At 40.1% G+C, this 22,606-nt stretch overlaps 4 protein-coding genes across 4 annotated transcripts; all 4 read right to left on the bottom strand.

The window, feature by feature from the left end:
• Positions 1 to 2,053: 2,053 nt before the first annotated feature.
• Positions 2,054 to 7,975, bottom strand: LOC124336551 (prodigiosin synthesizing transferase PigC-like). The gene is given in 16 exon segments (XM_046790400.1): positions 2,054 to 2,360; positions 2,431 to 2,722; positions 2,725 to 3,383; positions 3,448 to 3,736; positions 3,806 to 3,919; positions 3,980 to 4,338; positions 4,412 to 4,821; positions 4,881 to 5,100; positions 5,162 to 5,939; positions 5,999 to 6,142; positions 6,211 to 6,356; positions 6,417 to 6,559; positions 6,616 to 6,754; positions 6,819 to 7,018; positions 7,092 to 7,313; positions 7,592 to 7,975. Coding segments are annotated over 15 exon segments (4,125 nt in total). The 5' UTR covers positions 7,213 to 7,313; positions 7,592 to 7,975; the 3' UTR covers positions 2,054 to 2,249.
• Positions 7,976 to 8,070: 95 nt separating this feature from the next.
• On the bottom strand, positions 8,071 to 13,766 carry LOC124336033 (prodigiosin synthesizing transferase PigC-like). Its single transcript, XM_046789607.1, has 16 exons — positions 13,608 to 13,766; positions 13,293 to 13,506; positions 13,057 to 13,235; positions 12,856 to 12,994; positions 12,607 to 12,746; positions 12,390 to 12,535; positions 12,103 to 12,246; positions 11,260 to 12,034; positions 10,980 to 11,196; positions 10,511 to 10,920; positions 10,079 to 10,437; positions 9,878 to 9,991; positions 9,524 to 9,812; positions 8,812 to 9,462; positions 8,510 to 8,743; positions 8,071 to 8,449 (listed from the first exon to the last, which is right to left on the bottom strand). The coding sequence occupies exons 2-16, from the start codon at positions 13,405 to 13,407 to the stop codon at positions 8,342 to 8,344; spliced, it is 4,020 nt and encodes a 1,339-aa protein (XP_046645563.1). The 5' UTR covers positions 13,408 to 13,506; positions 13,608 to 13,766; the 3' UTR covers positions 8,071 to 8,341.
• Positions 13,767 to 14,051: 285 nt separating this feature from the next.
• On the bottom strand, positions 14,052 to 15,965 carry LOC124336351 (palmitoyltransferase ZDHHC3-like). The gene is made up of 6 exons (XM_046790125.1): positions 15,437 to 15,965; positions 15,237 to 15,373; positions 15,152 to 15,171; positions 15,017 to 15,081; positions 14,734 to 14,946; positions 14,052 to 14,667 (listed from the first exon to the last, which is right to left on the bottom strand). The coding sequence occupies exons 1-6, from the start codon at positions 15,779 to 15,781 to the stop codon at positions 14,506 to 14,508; spliced, it is 942 nt and encodes a 313-aa protein (XP_046646081.1). The 5' UTR covers positions 15,782 to 15,965; the 3' UTR covers positions 14,052 to 14,505.
• An 88-nt stretch (positions 15,966 to 16,053) lies between these two features.
• On the bottom strand, positions 16,054 to 21,911 carry LOC124336040. The gene is made up of 17 exons (XM_046789623.1): positions 21,865 to 21,911; positions 21,464 to 21,798; positions 20,989 to 21,396; positions 20,887 to 20,927; positions 20,708 to 20,823; positions 20,475 to 20,638; positions 20,236 to 20,413; positions 19,821 to 20,149; positions 19,515 to 19,752; positions 18,235 to 18,515; positions 17,760 to 18,167; positions 17,658 to 17,698; positions 17,479 to 17,591; positions 17,247 to 17,413; positions 17,004 to 17,181; positions 16,615 to 16,943; positions 16,054 to 16,537 (listed from the first exon to the last, which is right to left on the bottom strand). The coding sequence occupies exons 2-17, from the start codon at positions 21,731 to 21,733 to the stop codon at positions 16,262 to 16,264; spliced, it is 3,537 nt and encodes a 1,178-aa protein (XP_046645579.1). The 5' UTR covers positions 21,734 to 21,798; positions 21,865 to 21,911; the 3' UTR covers positions 16,054 to 16,261.
• Between the last annotated feature and the right edge of the window lie 695 nt (positions 21,912 to 22,606).

Here is a 22,606-nt window from a genome sequence, read left to right as displayed (position 1 = left end):
CGTTAACTGTGTATATAGACGTTGTGTGGGGAAAACGGGAATTTTCAAACACCAAATTCAAATTTCGCGCGCATTAATTGTCAATACATTCCTTTCACTTTGTTATTGCGCAAATCACGACCGCTCACTTTAGCTCGGGGCTAGTTGATATTTTTTCAGGGGAAAAAACGGCTCGTTTTGAACGTCAATTTATTGAGAGCCCCGAAAAATTATTGACACACACACACCCATGAAGTGAGTCACTTTGGACAACGAACTTCATCATAAAACAGGTTTTCTTTCTTCTTCCCTTTTGCATTCAACATTTTTTTCGTGCCAAATAAAGAAGAAGAAAACACTCTTTTACAAAAGACCAAGAAACATTAAAATAAGGAAACGGGTCATTAACCGCAGCGGCTAAAAACGAACGGGGGTCGTTTCACGCCGAATCAATTCAACAAAAGCCAATAAAAAATCCCGAAAAATCTTCATCGACCGAAATGAATGATTACATCTAATAAATTGTGAATCACTTATCAAATATTTGAGTTAAAAAAAAAAAGAAAATTATTATTTTTTAAAATAAAAGGGGGGTTTGAAAAAGTGACGGAGGAATTTCAAACTGGCTGTAGAATGCCGGAGGCAATGAATCTATAAATCCCGTATCATCTAATAACACGAGAGAGAGAGCGAGAGTGAGTCGAGAAATAACCCAAGAGAGAGAGAGAAAGAGAGGCTTATTAAAGTAGCACCGGCGGGCAGAAGCGGGATAGATCCATCCATCCATCGAGCCCCAGCAAAAGAGTCGAATGCGAATCCTGCAGCAGCTCTCTGCTACTACTAGACCGTGATCGGTTGGGGCGACGCCTTGGGCCATGCTATAATGCATCACGCATCCACCATCCCGCAGACTCTCTCTGTAGTAGTAGTTGTACCATATAACTCATTATCTCAAGTGACGGGTGAGTCTTTGGATCCACAACCCGTTTTTTCTTTCCAAGTTGTTTTGATTTTATTTATTTATTTTTTGGAAACTTCAACGGCTCCAACTGCTGGGATCTGTGTGGATTTGACTCAAATAACCTTATTATTATTTTTGTTTTTTAAATAGTTACACAAATAATGTAATTCAAATAAGACTAGAACCGCGCCGCTGGCGGTTCAAGCCGACGAGAGGCAATCAGTTGGAAATCTGATTGGCCTTTTTCCCCCCCGTCCTGCAAAAGTTGGGTGGAGATTCCGGACTCGAGAAAAGAGATGAGACATTTCTCCAGCAGCTACTCCAGTCGACATCTCATTAAAAATCTAAAGTTCAGGATTTTTAAATATTCGAATTGAAACTGTATTTTTTGAAAATAATGCAATTGCGGAACTTGTGGCGTTACAAGACAAGCGCCAGATGTTAATTCAGCGTGAACGAACAGCGTGTCTTACAATGTGTGATTAAGTTTCGCGCGAGTGAATTTTTGAAGCACGTATGAATATTATCTATGCGGTAACTGGTTTTTTCGTTTTTGTTTTCTAAGTCACTCGACTGGCTGTATAATACATACCCATCGTATCAATCATTATTGTTATTACATTATGCGGGTCTGGCTCTATCGTCTGTGCCAACCGGATGGCCAAAAAATAAAATTTCCGTTATTACGAAAAAATAAACTTTCACCGACATTTTCCCAGAAACTCAACGTCTAAAAATTGTTGTTTGGTTATTTTTACCGCTAGAGATAATCATTAATATTTTGACCCGCTTCAACGAATTATTTTCGAAAATCTATAGCTGGATAAATTAAAAGAACGAACGTCTTCATTAAATCTATCAGCGCAAAGGTCGTCGACACATCACGAATGTTTGGCATTCCGAGACGAGATTTTTTGGATTCGTCATAGTAAAAAAGAAAAGGCAAAAATAATAAAAATTCACGGCGCTGTTAACTACACAGTTTTTTTTAATGAATCTTGTTCCCATCACCGTTGGTGTGGCGTTCTTTTAAGGAACTTGTATACCATGTCAAGGGGTTTACGATGTTATTTAAAAATGATGCGGAACATTTGAAATAATTACAGGCAGAGGAACGAATAAAAGTGTATACGGCCTGTTGATAGTAAATGCCGGGCAGTCTAGGCAACGCGGGATTTTTGGAATTGAAAATTATACGACCCGTAATTCAACAAGGATGTAACACGGTGCAGTTCAAAGTCGGTTAATGAATCAAGTGTAATGCTTCTCAAGTAATCAGTGATTTTAACTATTCTATTTAGGGAAGGAACTAACTTGCGTCGACACGAGTTATTGTACCCTTTGATCCGTCCAGGATGACGACATCTCCCGAACGGAATACTTGAGTCACTTTATCGCAGCCCACGATCGCTGGCAGACCCTGTAAATAAACCGGAATAATTATGGGGAAAATCTATAGAATCAATAAATATTCAAAGTTTAGTCAATACATATTCTCGGGCCACAACAGCTCCGTGAGAAATCAGACCACCGAGCTCCGTCACGACGCCAGACAACAACGGGAAATACGGACTCCATCCGATGTCTGTGCTCCTCGTGATGAGGATGTCTCCGTTCTGGATTTCTTTGGCTTCTTCCAGGTTCAAGGCGACACGGACTGTTGCTCGAACGGTTCCCTTGAAGACTGGAGTTCCCGTCAACTGGACTCCATCAGCACCCACCATCTGGTCAATCAAACGCGAATAAAAAATCGACCGCCAAATTAAAAACGTGTCTAAAAGTCAAAAATTACCAATTTTTCGGTTGACGATTCTTCTAGGGGTTGGGGAATACCCAGTGACATTTCGGGGAAGACGAGAGCATCCAGATCTGGGTGAAGTTTCCGTCTCCTGTTGGCCTTGCTGATTAATGCGACGCCATTTGAACGAATGAGCTGCTGTAGCTCCGAATGCGTGAAAAAGAAGATCAGGTTGGCGTCAGGGATTTTTCCATCTCGGACCAAAAGTTGGGCCAGTCTGCGGTAAGCCATTCGGAAGACATGAATAGTGCGGATCAACAACGACTTGGTTTTCTCGCGAGCGATAACAGCATCGCGACTGCGAGGGACGAAGAATTTCAAGGCGCGATATTTTCCCGGCTTGCTCTGTCCAATGATTTTGAGCCAGTCATCATTAGACTTGGTCGGTTGGGAGTTGGGAGCAAAGCTAACTGGATTAGCCACCATTGATTGGAGGACAGACACCAGGGATCGGCAATTCATTCCCCAAGTTTCAGTTGCAATGTCAAATTCCTTGATGCCTCGATGTCCATGTCGGGCGATGAATGAACGAAACAATCGGCCGGCATGTCCGGGATCCGTCTCCAGCCAAACTGATGCGACTTCTGGTGCGTGATCAGTAAACTCTTTAACATCATCACTCTTCAATATGGCTTCAGCAATTTGCTGTCAAAAAGTAAACACACGTTAAATGTCTAATCTAAAATTCAATTTGAAATCTGGCACGTACCTTGAGAGCAACTGGAACATCAGCCGATTCGATATTGGAAATTGAACAGAGTAACTGTGCCATTTCGCCGTACAATTCCGGTGTCCATTCATTACGTCCGTCCAATAAAATGATGAAAGCAATCAATTGGCTAATCGTTCCTGCACGACTCACTTGCAAGTGGATGTTACTAATTTCAAGTAAACGAGGTAGCTGAGAACTTATTTCATCATAGAGTTCCTGAGAGTTGATGTATTTTTCCGATGGAATTGAATAGTCGGCGAACTTGCGGACAGCTTTTTTCACGCGTCTAAACACGAAGATAAAATCGAATTAAATAAACAGTGTTTCTTTCACAAATGTCAGTTAGTTGACAAACCTGTTGTTAAAACACATGTCATTAAACATGTGTCTGAATCTCAAAAGTTTCACTCCCCAGCCTGCAACACCAAAACGATCCTTGCCGATTTGGTGCATGGTCGAGTTGGATACCCTGAGTTAAAACGAATTTTCATTTAGCGCAAATAAATTAAAATATGAAATTGCAACTCACAAGTGACCGAAAATGGCCATGTCGACGGAACGATGATGTGATGTTATTTCTTCTTCAATGTCTCGCTGGAAAGTGTCAATGACGTTGATGAAAACTTGGTTCTGGAAGAACAAGTTAAATCGACCAATACACCAAGGATTGACCTCAAAAAATCTGGCAAATTGCTCTTTAATCACAAATTGGAAACTGAGATCTAAAGCCCTGGCGGTAACTGATAGGCCAAGGGGAGAAGTTGCACCGGGAAAAACTTCGCCTGTGTTCGCCTTAGTCACGTAATCTGAATCCGTGAGAATAGGAGAATCAAATTCATGACGAAGTTCAAAGTCAGTCCAAGCATCGAGCGCAGTAACTGGTCTTGCCTGAATAATATTTGGAAGTAAACATTTTATAAATCTAAACGAACAATACTACAAAGACTAGTTTAAATTTTACCTGGAGCAAATACAGTGCGCCTTCAGATACAGCAAATTCCAAGTCCCTTGGTCCACCAAATGCCTTTTCTAAATAAACTCCAAGTTGACCGAGTTCTAAGACTTTCTCGTCCGACAAGCACAATGTAGTCGATACTTCTTCCGCAATTTTTTCTTCACGGGTACCATCATCTGACAGAATCACTTTGGTTTGTTTAGCTCCGACAGTTCGGGAAGAGACGGACAATTCTCCACTTGACGTCCTTTTGATGTAAAAAGTATCGGGGTCAGCGGAAGCGGAAACAACCGACTCGCCCAACCCGTAGTTGGCAGTCAAAATCATTTTGCTTGGGTCGCCATCGTTGGGGTTGACAGTGAAGAGAACTCCAGCTGCTTCGGCGTCGACCATCTCCTGAATAACCACTCCCATTCCTAAATATCGCATCAGATTTAGCAAATAAATCAAGAAATACGTGATGGATTAATAATACCTGGAATGAGAGGCTCTCCATGTTGACGACGATACTCGACCGACTGATAAGAAAGCAGCGAAGCCCAACATTTTTGCAATCCTGACATGATCGATTCGAACCCTTGACAACCGAGTACAGTGATATTTTGTCCAGCAGAAGATAATTCTTCGCCGTCTTCACCAACAGCAGACGATCGGACAGCGAATCGTTTCTTTTCAGATTCATCACCAAACATCTCCTAAAATAGTTTAAAAGAATATTATTTTTTTATCTAACTGAAAATTGTTATTCAAGTTTACCTGCAGAGCTTCTTTGATGCAATCCTGGACGAACGTGTTGACAGGAAGAGAAGCTACGAGGTTCTCCGCTTTTATGCAGAATTCCTCCAGTTTTCCTTTAACCACTCCAGTTGCTACATCTTCCAGCTGTAGGAATACTTCTTCAATATCACGGTTGTTTTGTGTTTGAGCTTTCCAAGCATTGACTGTCACGCAAAATCCCGCTGGAACTTGACATGCCACAGGAGCTTCACCTGAGTTGCTGCTAAGGAGAGCCAAAGACGACCCTTTGCCTCCAACTAAACTTTCAAAGCGACAAGCCTCTTCATTAAACAACAAAACGAGTTTTTCTGTTTCAGACGACGATGGTTCGCGATTAGGGGCACTCAAATAAGGAACAGATACTTCATTTTCATTCGGACAATATCCGTGAAACACGTTGGTGTTTACCAAAACCACGCGTCCTTGGCGTGAATTCAACGTCAAGTGACACGGGTATGTCGTGCTACAATGAACCCACGGACGCCCAATGAAATGTTCGAATGGTGATGATGGGAGCAAATGGATGGTTGCGTGATAGTTGCGGCTTTTGGTGGAAAAGCGGATTGAAAAATGTTTTGGGATTGTGCCCTTTTCCCCGATATCTTTCAAATCTAAACTCGATGCATCAATTTTGTAGAGAAATCCATTCGGTTGGAAGACATGACCCCAGACTTCGTGAGTTAGACGAGCTGAATCCGAAGTAGCGCTCAAGTAGAAATAATGTCCATCCTCAGAAGCTCCAACGATATCTAATTTCCTATTAACAGAAGTCGGATGTTAGGTGTGACTCTTCTCCCATTGAAGTATCGAATTTACCTGCGCAATGTCGAAGCATTGTTTTGTCCCCAACGCCTTTGACGAAGACTGCGCAGATAAATTTCTTTTTCAATGTCCAAACTACTGTCTTGATAAGTTCCGAACATAACACCCCACTGGTCGACCCCATCCACAGTTGGCTCACTAATATTTCAAAGTACATTTGATAAGATAAAAAAAAGAAAGTTACTTCATCATAAAACATTCTCAACCTCATTTGTGACCAATCAAGTTGCCCCCTCCAACGCTCCCGAGCCATTCCTTGCGCTAGTAACTTGTGACTGAATTCTCGTTTGAACTCGAACGGACGAGTAAACGTTGCCCAGATCAGGTTGATTCTCAAGTGCACTTCAGTTTCCTATACAGAATTAATCAATTAACATTTTAATTAAAGTGACGATTTAAAGAAAAACCTAACCTTTCCGTGGCGCGTTCGCTTCGCTAGGCCGTTGAATGTTATCCGCCATTTCTTCATGGCTTCGAGAAGTTGGAATTTCAATCTGCCATCCGTGTTAAATGATTCCCTGCCATCCGTGTTTGAAATCAAAGTATCAGGGGCGGCTGTTAAACAAATAATGAATATTTTAATGATTTAAAAGAATTCAGATTGAAAATACCGGGTAATCGGTAGACAGTTCCATCTTTCAGTGTAAACAGTAGGGTAACCTGAGCTTGCCGATTGATCAGACGATTAATCGACACTTGAAGGAACGTACTGTCGCCATCGGTTCCGTAAAATGTCAACCCGTCAAAATCCTACAAGACGAGATTATTATTTTAGAATCATTCAGAAACTTAATAGTAAATACATTGTTTTTACCGTCATTAATTTCAGGGGATGCGGTTGTTCCCATGCAATTTCCACATTGGTCGGCACCAATCTTCCAATTTGGTTGTATCCTTTGGAATCGACTTTATTGTAGTCATCGTCAATGATGTTGTTGAGAACGCGAGGATTTTTCTTTAGTTTCCGACTCAACCAAATTCTGGCAGCGATGATTTTCAATAAATACCAAGGTCCTGATTTTTTGTTTTATTATTAGAAACTTTCTAAAATACTAGGAAACGATTTAATTTGCATATGTAAACTTACCGGGATTGGTGTACGATGATCTCAACGATTTCGGAACATCCAAACTCGTAAACAGCTTCCACCAAAGAGCAAAAAGCACAACGAAAATAATTAAAAATGCGAGGCACATAGAGAGATCCATGACTGAAGAAACTCGGGCGTCACACTAGTGAGCGGTGACTGTAGATCTTGGAAAAATAAAATAATGGTCGCCCAACAACAGTTCGATGGCACCAAGTCTAACTTAAAAAAAGAAAAAATTATGGAGATACATATTGTGTTATCTTGCGATGCTGTTACATTAGCCTATCTCGGTTCAATCTCAAACACAAATATTAAATAAGGATCAAAGGTCTACAAATTATTTGTTCAAAACCAATAAGGTGTAAAAGAAACTTTTGTAAACTTGTCGCTTAGAATCTATAGATACCGGGAAACAGGACTTTGTATTTAGATGACAAGATAGTTGAAATTCAACGTCCAGACAGACAGTAAAATAATCTGATCAATTCTTGACGTACTTTGAACGCGATGAGTCAATCCTGGAGGAGAAAAAAATTTACGCCAAGTTCATGCACAAATCAAGCCAAAAAAACAAACAAACAAAATGCACAAACTGAAGGGGATTACACTTTAGGCTAGGATGTTTTAAGACAACATTCTCAGTTCCAGTTTGAAACATCAATGATAAAAACGTGTTTCTCCTTACCAATGCATCACCAAGGCCGTACAAGCTTAGGTCCTTATCTCGACGAGCACAATCTTATCTCTCATCTTGGCCGGCAGCCAAATACAAGGGAAATCACCACTTTCTCCTGACCCTATTTATCGCATCAAAACAACACGCACGGAATACTCAACAAATTAGTTGTAAAAAATTCCTTACATCAAAAGGGTCTCTCCTGTTCCTTCCCACGTATCAAAATAAATTTCTAAGAATGAAGAAAAAATAATTAAAACATTTTTAAAAAACCTAAAAACTACCCCTTCAAATAACAACTTTGAAACTGCAATACATTTTTATTTACTAAACATATGATGGGATATTTTGGACAGAGTCGTCAACAAACCTACAAGCCCTTCCACAAAAGAAACAAAACAAAAAGAGTAATTAGTTTGAACGGTCTGACGAATGTCCCCAAAACGAAGTATCTAGAAAAATACTATAACTATATTAACCGATTAATAGCATACTGCAATGGAGGATTATAATTCCCTGAATCCCCTTGTAAAATTTTGGATGACAAGACCAAATTTTAGCTCTTTCAATTTTATGCTTCCACGCGTGTAATGGTTCCTTTACTTCCATCAAGGATAACTATATCACCAGAACGGAAAACTTGCGTTACTTTCTGGCAACCAACGATAGCCGGCAAACCCTAAAATAAGAACGTATAAAATTATTATCAATTCAGGGGAAGTCCAACAAAGTGAATTACATATTCTCGGGCCACAACAGCTCCATGAGAAATCAGACCACCGAGCTCCGTCACGACGCCAGACAACAACGGGAAATACGGACTCCATCCAATGTCTGTGCTCCGCGTGATGAGGATGTCTCCGTTCTGGATTTCTTTGGCTTCTTCCAGGTTCAAGGCGACACGGACTGTTGCTCGAACGGTTCCCTTGAAGACTGGAGTTCCCGTCAACTGGACTCCATCAGCACCCACCATCTGGTCAATCAAACGCGAATATACAATCGACTACAGAATTAAAAACGTGTCTAAAAGTCAAAAATTACCAATTCTTCGGTAGACGATTCTTCTAGGGGTTGGGGAATACCCAGTGACATTTCGGGGAAGACGAGAGCATCCAGATCTGGGTGAAGTTTCCGTCTCCTATTGGCCTTGCTGATTAATGCGACGCCATTTGAATGAATGAGCTGCTGCAGCTCCGAATGCGTGAAAAAGAAGATCAGGTTGGCGTCAGGGATTTTGCCATCTCGGACCAAAAGTTGGGCCAGTCTGCGGTAAGCCATTCGGAAGACATGAATAGTGCGGATCAACAACGACTTGGTTTTCTCGCGAGCAATAACAGCATCGCGACTGCGAGGGACGAAGAATTTCAAGGCGCGATATTTGCCCGGCTTGCTCTGTCCAATGATTTTGAGCCAGTCATCATTAGACTTGGTCGGTTGGGAGTTGGGAGCAAAGCTAACTGGATTAGCCACCATTGATTGGAGGACAGACACCAGGGATCGTGAGTTTAATCCCCAAGTTTCTGTGGAAAAGTCGAATTCTTTAATGCTACGATGACCATGTCGGGATATAAATGAACGGAACAATTTTCCAGGTTGTCCTTGATCTTTTTCCAACCAGGTCGATGCAACTTCTACAGAGCCTTTACTAAAATCTTTACCATCCGCACTTTCAGAAATCGCTTTGGCAAGCTCCTATAAGGCAAAATAAAGAATAAACATTTTTTCAAAAGTCTCAACTGTTGAAATCGAATACTTTAAGGGCAACAGGTACATCAGCTGACTCGACGTTAGAAATAGATGAGAAAAGCTCTGCCATTTCACCGTACAGCTCGGGTGTCCATTCCTTTCTTCCATCCAACAAAATGATGAAAGCAATCAACTGAGTCATGGCACTTGCGCGGCTCACTTGCGTATGAACACGACCAATTTCTACCAAGGCAGGCAGGTGGACGCAAATTTCATCATACAGTTTCTGTGAATCCGTTTGATTTTCAATAGGAAATGAATAGTCGGTGAATTTCTTCACAGCTCGACTAACCAGTCTAATTTTAAAATAAAGATAATTTGTTAATCATAACATTGATAAATGTTTTATGTCTTTACTTACTTGTGATTGAAGAACAAATCCTGAAAGATAGTTCTATATCTATTGTACTTCACTCTCCATCCGGCAACCCCAAAACGCTGTAGACCAAGACGATGCATGGCGGGCGTAGTGATACTATAGGACGGAAATTAATAAAAAATAATGATTGGTGGTTTTTATCTAAAATAAAAAATGAACAAAATAAATGTAAACGAAACTTACATATGACCAAAAACTGCCATGTCAATAGCACGGATGTTGTCGCTAATTTCTGCTTCAATGTCACGAAGAAAAGCTTCGATAACATTAATGAATAAATGATTCTGTTGGTACGAGAAAAAACGACCCCCATGCCAAGGATTGATGTCAACTAGACGTCCAAATTGCTTTTTGACAATTGTCTGGAAGTTGAGATCAAGAATTCGAATGGTGGTTGAAACTGTAAGGGGAGACGTCGCTCCGGGGGCTACTTCACCAGTGTTAGCTTTCGTGAAATAATCTGAATTTGTGAGAATAGGAGAATCAAATTCATGTCGAAGTTCAAAGTCAGTCCAAGCATCGAGCGCAGTAACTGGTCTTGCCTGAATAATACACGTAAACGCAATTTTCAGAACTCTATGAGAACAAAATTACAAAGACTAGTTAAAATTTTACCTGGAGCAAATACAGTGCGCCTACAGATACAGCAAATTCCAAGTCCCTTGGTCCACCAAATGCCTTTTCTAAATAAACTCCAAGTTGACCGAGTTCTAAGACTTTCTCGTCCGACAAGCACAATGTGGTCGATACTTCTTCCGCAATTTTTTCTTCACGGGTACCATCATCCGACAGAATCACTTTGGTTTGTTTAGCTCCGACAGTTCGAGAAGAGACAGACAATTCTCCACTTGACGTCCTTTTGATGTAAAACGTATCGGGGTCAGCGGAAGCTGAAACAACCGACTCGCCCAACCCGTAGTTGGCAGTCAAAATCATTTTGCTTGGGTCACCATCGTTGGGGTTGACAGTGAAGAGAACTCCAGCTGCTTCGGCGTCGACCATCTCCTGAATAACCACTCCCATTCCTAAATATCGCATCAGATTTAGCAAATAAATCAAGAAATACGTGATGGATTAATAATACCTGGTATGAGAGGCTCTCCATGTTGACGACGATACTCGACCGACTGATAAGAAAGCAGCGACGCCCAACATTTGCGCAATCCTGACATGATGGATTCGAATCCTTGACAACCGAGTACAGTGATATTTTGTCCAGCAGAAGATAATTCTTCGCCGTCTTCACCAATTGCTGACGATCTTACAGCGAACCGTTTCTTTTCAGATTCATCACAAAGTTCCTATAACATTTTGGGAGAATATTATTGGATATGCTCTGATTAAAAATCATCATCCGAGTTTACCTGCAGAGCCTCTCTGATGCAATCTTGAACGAACGTGTCGACAGGAAGAGAAGTTACGAGCTCCTCCGCTTTAATGCAGCATTCTTCTAGTTTTCCTTCAACTACTCCTGTTGCTACATCTTCCAGCTGCTTGAAAACTGCCTGGACATCTTCGTTGTTTTTAAATTGAGCTTTCCACGCATTGACTGTCACGCAAAATCCGGCTGGAATTTGACATGCCACAGGAGCTTTCCTTGAGTTGCTGCTAAGGAGAGCCAAAGATGATCCTTTGCCTCCAACTAAACTTTCAAATCGGCAAGCCTCTTCATTAAACAACAAAACGAGTTTTTCGGTTTCAGACAACGATGGCTCGCGATTAGGGGCACTCAAATAAGGAACAGATACTTCATTTTCATTCGGACAATATCCATGAAAAACGTTGGTTGATACGAAAACCACACGTCCTTGGCGTGAATTCAACGTCAAGTGACACGGGTATGTCGTGCTACGATGTGTCCATGGGCGCCCTAAGAAATTTTCGTATTGGCAAGGCTTTAGATGAATAATCGCGTGGTAATTGCGGCGTTTCGCAGCAAAACGGACTGAGAAATGGTTAGGGACTGGGCCATTTTCTCCAAGCCTTTCCAAATCCAAATTGCAGGCGTTAATTTTGTAGAGGAAGCCATTCGGATGGTAGACATGTCCCCATACTTCGTGTGTGAGCCGGGAAGAATCTGATGTGGCACTTAGGTAGAAATGATTTCCGTCCTCACAAGCTCCAATGATATCTAATTTCCTGTTACAAACACAAAGGGGAAATTATTAGGAAAGAGTATTCCCACTTGTAGTTGTTATTGATTCTACCGGTGCAACGTTGGTGAGTTGCTCTGTCCCCATCGTCTTTGGCGAAGGCTGCGGAGATAAAATTGTTTTTCTATGTCCAAACTGTTATCCTGATAGGTTCCGAGCATTGCACCCCATTGATCCATGCCATTTAAACACGGTTCACTGATATTCAAAATATTTGTTACAATTGGTAAACGATAACTTTTGCGTCACACAGCCCACAAGAGTTATAACAATTGCTTTCTTGGAATATGTTTCTCTTTGTATACAGTGTGAGCGCAAATAAAAATTGCTGTTGTACTAACCTCATTTGCGACCATTCTTGTCTTCCTCGCCATAACTCGCGTGCCATGCCTTGTGCTAATAATTTACGACTAAACTCGCGTTTAAACTCGTAAGGACGGCTAAAGGCAGTCCATACGATATTGATTCGTAAATGAACTTCGGTTTCCTTGAAGAGATTAATATGACATGCATTTTCAGGTGTAAGTAAACTGCGTCTTCAAATCAATTGCTTGTTACCTCTCCATTGCAGGTACGCTTAGCCAGTCCGTTAAATAAAATTCGCCATTTTCTCATAGCCTCTATGAGTTGGAATTTTATTCCACCAGCATTGAAACTTTCTTTGCCATCTGTATTTGATATCATAGTGTCTGGAGACCCTATACTCAGAAAATAAAAAAATTAAGATTCTTGATTCTCAGAACCAGCAATTAGTAATAATCTCAATAAGTTCTACTATAAATGTTACAAACAATGCAGAGCATAGACCTGGTAGTTGATATGTTGTTCCATTGGGGAGAATTAGCAACAATGAGACTTGAGCTTGTCTATTAGTTCTGCGTTCAATAGAAATTTTTAGGGAAGTATCAGCTCCATCAGTTCCAAAAAAACACAGTCCATCAACAGACTATTAGGAAATGGAAAGATACAAAGACTGGAAATTTCTTAGCATGACAAAAATAAACACACTTCTCTATTTTTCAGCTCGTGTGGTAGTTCCCACACTTTCTCTAATTCTGTTGCAACAAGTCCAATTTTCTCATATTTCTTTGATGTTGTGTCGTACACATTTAAAACTCTGGGATGACGAACTAATTTCCAGGCTAACCAAATCCTTCCACAAATTATTTTCAAGTAATGCCATGGTCCTGATCAAAACAAAAGTATTAACATATTCAAACAAAGAAACCTGTATTAAATTTTACCAGGGCGAGCATAAGGGGTGTGAAGAAGTTTGGGTCTGTAAGGAACTTTAACCATAGCCCTGATGATTAGGGCAAGTATTGGCCCTCCGAAGAGGAGCAACCACCATTCAATCATGTTAAATGTTCAACAAGTCAACTTGGAAGAGTAAGCAAACGATGATGTTTTGACGTGAGACGGCGACTCGTTACAGAATAAATTACATGGACGGTGAATCTGAAACTATTTGATAGGGCAGGCATAAATCAGTATCAAAGTGTTGCAAGGTCAATATTCAATATTCAAATTAATAATCTCTTCCTGGTTCACTAGATTACCTTATGTATAGGCATGTAACGTGGGCAGGCGTATTGACCACGTACTTGTTGGGTATCAGAACAGTCTGCTTGTTGCTACTCGCTCGGTTGTTAAATGAGGTCTGAGGTGGCGCGAGAAGAGGAGGAGGAGCTTTATTTTCTGTGCAACAGCTGGAACACATCGCCTTCGGCAATAGGCTAAACACGTTCTACTCTAGTGAGTAGTGACTCAGCCAAATATTTTGTACCGTTAATGTACCATTTATGAAATTGTCGGTGATTTATTGTGGGGAAACTATGACAAAACGAAAATGAAATAAACAAAAAAATTTGGAATGAAGCTAGATTCAGCAATCAATCAAACAGGGTTGCGAATTAAGTAGAATTCCAAAAGCGCAATGGTTTGATTATATGAGTATATGACTGGTTTAATGAAAAATAAAATTTGCAATGAAACGCTTGTAGTCCGTTAACGCCCATTTCAACTTTTAATTAGTGGGGTAAATTGAATACGCTTTACATAAGTAAGGGTCGGTTGTTTCTTTAAACGCGCATTGACTCAGCTAATTTACAGATACGGAGATAACGTTTGAACTATGGAACTTGTGAGGCTGGAAAATACATTGATCATATCTATGTATGGGGTGTAATATATATACTTCTCATTTAAACGGTCGGACTTTGAATGGACAGATTTTTTTAAGATTGAATATGAAATACGCGATGGTCTTCAGTTTGATAACTCAAAACGAGAGAATCATATTAGAAAAAAAAGTAAGTACGTGGCGACAGACACCACCTTCTTTCACGAATAATTAAGCTGCAAGACAAGACAGTGCACTATGTAGTTCGATAACAATCATCACAGTAGCTTTTAAGGGCAACCGTTAATTAAAACAACAAGTCCTGTTGTCTTTCGTCAAACAGCATACAAATATGCATTTCTTTTCTTCCCATCCAAAGGCGGATTAGTGAACGGGGAGAACCATTGAATACTGAACAGGCCAAAGACAGAGTGGAAGCTCTTCCACCGGGACTTTCTTATCCAGCGCGCCTCTTCTTTTTTCAGTTGTTCGATGCCCTAAATGAAAACACCAATTTTTAATGGAAATCGAATTAAGTTTTAGAAATGCTGAAATTATCTTACGGTCTCATCGTTCCATATCGCTTGCATCTGAGTCCCGAGCATAATAGTTGTAAAAATCGCAAACAGCAGCGCCTCGAAACCGAGAAACAACAATAGAATGACTGTGGCTGGCGGACTATAAGTCGAACATTCTTTCCATTCAGAATGTACGCATGATATGAACTGCAGAATGACCAGCACCAAAGAATGCACTGAGAGAGTAGCTATGTAGAACTGCAGAGAAAACAAAAACAAAACAAGGTTAGTGATAATCTCCAGTTCCTTGTAATAACATTGAACTTACAGTAAAAAGGACAAAAAACTTTTGATTGTTTTCCCCAACACAATTGTTAACCCAAGGGCAATGGTCTAAAAAAACAAACACATATTTATAAATCTCACACTATAAAAATATTTATGAAATAATGTTAGAACTTACGGTCCATCTTCCTCACACACCTGTTAACAAATTATAATTAGGATCAAAATTACAGTGTTAAAAAAAAATAAAACAATATGATTACCTTTGACACACTGAACAATGATGGGCTCTCTCAGGCTTGATGGAACAGCACTTTTGGCACTTGAATATAACTTGTCCTTGTTGCAATCCCATTCGTTGAATCATTTCTTTTGTAGCATTTCCTCTTGGTACAGCTCCCTGTAGTTGAATTAGTTAGTAAATACTTGAGACAAAGTACTCTCATGATAAGCACAGACTTACTGGGTCAGTCAGCATTGTTCTAACATGTGAGATGAAGGCAAGAGACGAAAGTGCCATAAACAGGATGAGATTGAACACACTGAAAATTGTGTGGGTCGAAATTGCAGGTATCAGGATAACAAAAAACGACACAAACATTGAATAGAGGATAAGGAACCAGGTAAGGACAACACAGATGATCCCACAAATATCTTGGATGCACCAGAATCGTCCGGAGCAACATCGGTTATGCATATCCATATCGGAAGTGAAACCGAGTCCCGAACTAACGTTAATACTCAAATCGTCGTCTCGTTGTTCCATTTGAAATTGATTGCTATTATTGCTGTGATTGTTGTAATTCATTTTGTTATAAACAACATAAAGTTTAGAACACTAAATAAGTTATGAACATTGTCAGTTTAAGAAACACTTGCGTTGGACCTTTTGTTCGATAATTTTAAATGGATTAGGAAAAAAGGTGTTGGGAACGGTAAGACACGGTACAACAGGATGACAGCTCACTGCTCAGTGTTTTCAACCTGTTTCAGATAACATATCAAGGCCCTTGAAGCGCCACCGACATATACGGTAGCGATCCTAGTGTCTAAAAAAGAAACTCAATTGCACAGTTTAAACTTGGTTCTGAATATGTGTATTATGTGTATTGTGATGTGATTTATTCATTTTTTTAAATGCCAACGTTAGAAAGCGAAAGACATGAGATTCCAATTAAAATTCGTTTCACAACTACTCGCAATTACAGCATGAGAAAAAATACCCGTTACCTTACCAGCCTTTAATTTTAAAACTTTAGTTTTTCATAAAATTCAGAACTCTGTAAAATTATAGCATTTTTTTTAGTTCACGGCGGAGAATTTTGCCAGTGTTTGTTTTGGGAATAGAGTCGATGAAGACAACTCCACCCTTCAACCTTTTATGATGAGAAACTTTTGCGTCAACAAATTCCATAATATCTTCCTTGGACAACGGGGTGCCTTCCTTTTTAACAACATAAGCTCGAGGAAGTTCGCCAGCAATATCATCTGGAACACCGATCACTGCAACATCCAAAACGCCAGGAATGCGGCGTAAAACATCTTCCAACTCTGAAGGTGATACCTTGATCATTAAAAAAAAAATTAGTTTAATTAATTACTATCGAGATTCACCCAATTTCATTATAATATGACGCATACCTGAAGTCCCTTCACTTTGATAAGCTCTTTCAAGCGATCGACAATAAAAAACTGGTTTTGTTCATTGTAGTAAACCATATCTCCAGTGTGGAGCCATCCTTCACTGTCATATGTTTCTTTGGTAGCTTTTTCGTTTTTATAATATCCTTTCATCATTTGTGGGCCTTGTACACACATTTCTCCGGGTTGTCCAGGTCCAAGCGATTCACCGGTATCGACATCAATAACCTTAACATGGGTCTGCGGTAACGGCTCACCAAACGAACCGATTTGATTATTCTTCACTGGGCTTAAATGACAAGCAGAAGTTGTTTCAGTCATTCCGAAACCTAATTTGCAAAAGGAACCAAGTTAGAATTTACGTCAAAGTCACTATAATATCTAATTACCTTCTTGCATCAAGAGATCAGCCCTTCCTAAACGCTCGACGAATCTGGTGGCAACAGCTGTGCCCAACGGAGCGGCGCCAATGGCGACCGTATGCAATCGCTGGAAGGCTTCCAGTTTCAAATCAGGTCGAAGTCCCAGAAACGCCACAAGTGGAGGCACAAGATGAAGTGTTGACGGCTGCCAGAAGTTTACATAATACAGAGTTAACACTTGAAAATTTGTTGGGTGTAATTTGATTTTACATGATGTTGATGTAGAGAATTGACGTAAGACTCTCCTTCAAACCGAGGAAGAATAACCATTTTCGCTCCTAGATCCAAACCAGTCAGCATAACGCCAACCATTCCATACATGTGGAAAAACGGAAGAATGACAACGTAAACCTCTTGAAGCTCGTCGGTTGCGTTACCTGATGTAAAAGAAGAAAAAAATTTAAATTGAGAGAAAACTATATCAAGTTAAGTTAATTTTTACTGGTCGGTGGTGGAGAAGTAAGTTTCATTGCTGTTGGATGCAAAAGTTGTTGTATGTTAGCGGTGATATTAGCATCGGTGAGCATAACACCCTTGGGAAGACCAGTTGTTCCGCTAACAGGTAGAAATAATTTTGTTTATAATTAAATATTAGAGAAATTAAATTGCAAATGAAGTTACCTTGAATAAGGGAGCGCAAATATGTCTTCTGTTGGATTAACCTGAAACGCAATTGTTTATTAAATTTTAATTAATTATGCAAAATGAATTTCAATTTCATACGTTTATATTTTCGTCGTAAAGATCACCGGAATCTTGCAACATTTCTCCAAAAGTAGCAAATCCTTCTTCAGGTTGTCCTATAATGATTAGGCGGCGTATTTCTGGACACTGTTGAGCCACTTGGCGAAGAGTTCCCGCCAATTGCGGAATAGTCACAACGACAGTGGCGCCAGAAAGTTGCATTTGGCGCGCAATTTCTTCGACAGTGTAAATAGGATTCACGGTGGTAACGGGCATTCCGATACCGGCCGCTCCGAGTAAAACAATTGGAAATTCCGGAAGATTGGGAAGAAGCATTCCGAATACTTCACCTTTCTTAAAACCCATTCGAACTAGAGCACTGCCGAAACGGCGGATCAAAACGATTAATTGGCCATACGTGTATTTGCGACCAGTCAAACCACATTCCTGTAATTTTAAATTCAATGAAACTCACGCAACAACATTTAAGCACTGAAATAAACGATAAACTTACCGTAGCTGTGAGATTCGGCCACAAGGAAGCTCGTTCAATAAAGCGCTGCACAACTGTTTGAGTGCGGAGATCGAAATCCTGGTGACGAGAATACACGATGTTCTTATCGATCGACGAGTTACCGACCGATGTTGCACAAGACACTGCCCGAATCTGGACACTCGGCTTAAGAAGCTGTACAGCAGTTCGACTAGCAGTCTTGGAACGGATGGCTTGAATTGCCTTCACACCAGTTTCCAACGATTTGAGACGTTGAATGCTGAGACCCGCCATTGCTTTGCCTACAATTTCCAGTGAAAATGTAGCGAATTAATGGCTAGAACAACCATAATAAGATGAATTTATACTATTTCGAAATTTGCCAGAAATACAGCATGGTAAACTGATAAACAAGCATAAACAGTTGCAACTTGCTATAGTTGTATACCAATAAGGTATCAAGGAATATAGCTTAAAAGCTAAATTAAGAACCTGGGTTGGTATGACGTTGTTTTTTGAAGCTGTAGAAGTCGAACTGACGAGAAAAAAGCTATAATAAACACAGTGGTATCCCGTAGGCAGCACGTCTCAATACCCACTGACTATGCCTCTCTACTACCACGCTACGCACTGCCAGCCATGCCACAGGGTCGGTATCGAAATCCATCACGAGTTGCCAGTTCGAGATTTTGTGTTTCTACCTCCTAGAAAACAATTCACTTAAAAACATCTGTTGGAATTCGAATGATAATTTCTCTGTTGTTATTTAAATATTTGTTTTGTTTTGACAAAAAGTGTACGTTGTTTGGAATGAATCAAATCACGAATAAATACAATAATTTCTCAATTGCCATTTTGATGTTTAGATTGTCTGTGTTATTGAAAATTCATCAGCATTAGGATAAATTCGGGTTAATTTCCCCTTCATCTTTCAAATTCAAACAACTTGAGTATTGCGGACGAAGAAAGATAACAGAGTCAGATTGCAGGACAGATACGGTCTAACAACTATCGTATTCCAGAGAACCTAGTGTTGGAATTTGGAAATAGTTACTGCGAGCAGCCGGAAATGGCTACTTGTTTGAAATACGATTCGTTTAGTGCATACAAAAGATGATTTTAATTCTTATCATCCGAAAACTATTCAGCACGTGTACAAAAAATAATTTTGTCAAAAATAAATTGCTATTTCAAAAACATTTTTCTACGAGAATTTTTAACGTTTAAAATGGTCTGACATTTAGCATGATTTTAAGTTTATAATTATAACAAGCTCTTCAATTCACGGCGAAGTATTTTACCTGTGGCAGTTTTGGGAATCACATCAAGAAAGATAACTCCGCCCTTCAACCTTTTATGATGGGACACTTTTGCATCGACAAATTCAATTATATCTTTCTCAGTTAACGAGATACCTTCCTTTTTAACAACATAAGCTCGAGGAAGTTCGCCAGCAATGTCATCGGGGACACCGATAACTGCAACGTCGAAAATACCAGGAATACGTCGTAAAATATCTTCCAATTCCGATGGGGCTACCTAGAATTTATTTTCAGTCCATTATTTACTTGCTTGACAAAATCACAGGTGATATAAGGTGAAAGTACCTGAAGTCCCTTCACTTTGATGAGCTCTTTCAATCGATCAACAATGAAGAACTGGTTTTGTTCGTTATAATAGACCATGTCTCCAGTGTGAAGCCATCCATCGCTGTCGATAGTTTCTTTTGTGGCTTTTTCATTCTTGTAGTAACCTTTCATCACTTGCGGTCCCTTTATACATACCTCTCCATGTTGACCAGGTCCGAGAGATAGACCGGTATCGACATCAACAACTTTAACTTGGGTTCGAGATAGCGGCTCTCCAATTGAACCAATTAGACCATTTTCTATTGGAGTCAAATGGCAAACACATGACGTTTCGGTCATTCCATAGCCTAAAACCAAATTCGGCATTAATCTTACCCTAGAAATTAACTATAGGTGCCACTCCTTTTGGCTAAGAAACGTATGAGCAACTTACCTTCTTGCATTAACAAATCCGGTTTCCTAATACGCTCGATAAACCTAGTGGCTGCAGCTGGTCCTAATGGAGCGGCGCCAACAACGACCGTATGCAATCGATGAAAGGCTTCAAGTTTTAAATCAGGGCGAAGTCCGAGGAACGAAACTAGTGGAGGTGCAAGATGTAGCGTCGATGGCTTTACAGAATTTGAATTGAATAACAAGAAAGTCGATTCAAGATTTCAATTCGATGCTTACCCTATGTTGATGCAAAGAGTTGAGGTAAGAAGAGCTTTCGAAACGAGGTAAAGTCACCAGTTTGGCTCCGTGATCTAAACCAGACAACATAACGGGAAGGATCCCATACATGTGGAAGAACGGGAGTACGCAAATAATGACTTCTTGCGAGTCTGATGAATCATCTGTTAATCAAAATTCAACGGAAATTTGAACCGGAATATTTGCAAACGAGTTTGAAATAATCTCATTACTGGATGTCGCTGGACAGTAGGCAATCTTCATTGTTCCTGGATGCCCAATTTGAGTAGTGTTGGCACACACATTGGAATGGGTAAGCATAACACCTTTAGGAGGACCAGTGGTCCCGCTAATTAAAACCATTGATCAATTAATCGAATTTGTGTTTTTAAAAATTGAATTACGCTAGTACCTTGAAAATGGAAGCACAAATATGTCTTCGGATGGAATAATCTGTAAAATGAAATGTTACTTTCCATTTAATTTACTTTGAACAAAATTCAATATTTCATACGTCAATATTTTCGTCGAAAAGATCACCGGAATCTTGAAGCATGTCTTCAAGGGAAGCGAATCCTTCTTCCGGATTTCCAATAACGATGAGACGACGAATTTCCGGACACAGTTGAGCCACTTGGCGAAGGGTTTCCGCCAATTGCGGAGTAGTCACGACGGCAGTAGCACCAGAAAGTTGAAATTGGCGCGCAATTTCTTCGACAGTGTAGGTAGGATTCACGGTAGTCACTGGCATTCCGATACCGGCCGCTCCGAGTAAAACAATAGGAAATTCCGGAAGATTCGGAAGAATAATTCCAAACACTTCACCTTTCTTAAATCCCATCCGAGTCAGTGAACTGCCGAAACGACGAATCAATTGAATTAATTGGCCGTACGTGTATTTGCGGCCAGTCAATCCGCATTCCTGAAATAAATAAAATCATCCAAAATGTTTTTGTGGTTTTCTTTAAACATTTAAACGAAGAGCTAACCATAGCCGTAAGATTCGGCCATAAAGAAGCCTTTTCGAAGATGCGCTGGATTACTGTTTGACTACGGTAATCGAAATCCTGGTGACGAGAATAGACTATGTTTTTATCGACCGACGTCGAGGTTGAAGAGACGCCGGAAATCGTCCGACATTGCACTCGACTCACATTACGAATCCGCTCAACAGAACCGTTCGTGAAACGAATTTTTTGAACAATGGCCTTCAAACTGGTTTCAATGGATTTAAGACGCAGTAAATAGTAACCAACCATTTCTTTTCCTACGATTTCACTTACTCACACGACAACAGTTTATCAAATTGATTTAAAGGATAGAACTAAACTAAATAAACATGAAATCAAAATTCATGTGAATTTGAGCTAAAACGAAAGTGTTTTTGTACTTGGGAAGTCGGAGGTGATGACTTGTTGATCAATGTTTGTTTTTACAAGAAGGCGTGTTCTATTGAACATGGAAAATTAATATCAAGGCCGGACAACTGGATACATAAACATGTTCTAGCGATCCTGGTGTCAGTTTTCAGAAACACAGATTTAACCGTCTGAAATTCTCAAATTTGTATTTTCAAATCTCGAATTCCACATTTTTCTCAAATGAAATAACAAACTTAATTTATTATTATACCGTATATAATTAACCACTGATTTGAAATATGGCAACACGTTTACCCGGATCGAATTTCAAAAGTTCGTTAATTTATTTCCACTCTTTTTTCAATTTTGAAAATGTCTGCAGTCTCAATTTTCGCCCTCCAAAAAAGCGAGTTAAAAAATATCGGTTGTTTTGTTTTTTCCTCCGTTGGGCTATTTTCCCTGCGTTAGTTTATCACAGCTGCAGCATAGATTCGATACGCCTGGGCTCTAGCCGAAAGAAAGAAAGAAAAAACAAAATAGCGGGACGAAGTGGGGGCTGCAGATGTGGTGGTGTATATATACGGGCGTTCGAAAATAGCGTAGATATGTAACAAACACGTAAACTCCGGACGTATGTGGGGAAGCCTATCCGTTCGCCGTCGAACGGATGACGCGGTTGACAAGCACGTACACACAGCACAAAGAAAGGGAATGGGGTGGGAGGCGAAAAAGAAAAAAAAAAATGAATGACTCACGCAGGTCTGGAGCTAT

The sequence above is a fragment of the Daphnia pulicaria genome, chromosome 4, assembly GCF_021234035.1.
Source record: "Daphnia pulicaria isolate SC F1-1A chromosome 4, SC_F0-13Bv2, whole genome shotgun sequence".
Lineage (NCBI taxonomy): Eukaryota > Metazoa > Arthropoda > Branchiopoda > Diplostraca > Daphniidae > Daphnia > Daphnia pulicaria.
This window is presented reverse-complemented; position numbering and strand designations above follow the sequence as displayed.

What these genes read in the sequence shown, in the direction of transcription:
- LOC124336040 (XM_046789623.1), bottom strand. Translation starts at nt 21,733, where the DNA reads ATGGTTGGTTACTATTTACTGCGTCTTAAATCCATTGAAACCAGTTTG. An exon ending in ACTCTTTGCATCAACATAGG is followed by an intron (nt 20,414 to 20,474) that starts GTAAGCATCGAA and finishes AATTCTGTAAAG; the next exon opens with CCATCGACGCTACATCTTGC. An exon ending in GGCCGAATCTCACAGCTACG is followed by an intron (nt 18,168 to 18,234) that starts GTAAGTTTATCG and finishes TTAAAATTACAG; the next exon opens with GAATGTGGTTTGACTGGTCG.
- LOC124336351 (XM_046790125.1), bottom strand. Translation starts at nt 15,781, where the DNA reads ATGAATTACAACAATCACAGCAATAATAGCAATCAATTTCAAATGGAA. An exon ending in GAACAATGCTGACTGACCCA is followed by an intron (nt 15,374 to 15,436) that starts GTAAGTCTGTGC and finishes ATTCAACTACAG; the next exon opens with GGAGCTGTACCAAGAGGAAA. An exon ending in CGATATGGAACGATGAGACC is followed by an intron (nt 14,668 to 14,733) that starts GTAAGATAATTT and finishes GTTTTCATTTAG; the next exon opens with GGCATCGAACAACTGAAAAA.
- LOC124336033 (XM_046789607.1), bottom strand. Translation starts at nt 13,407, where the DNA reads ATGATTGAATGGTGGTTGCTCCTCTTCGGAGGGCCAATACTTGCCCTA. An exon ending in AACTCACCAACGTTGCACCG is followed by an intron (nt 12,035 to 12,102) that starts GTAGAATCAATA and finishes TGTTTGTAACAG; the next exon opens with GAAATTAGATATCATTGGAG. An exon ending in TGGAGAGCCTCTCATACCAG is followed by an intron (nt 10,921 to 10,979) that starts GTATTATTAATC and finishes TGCGATATTTAG; the next exon opens with GAATGGGAGTGGTTATTCAG.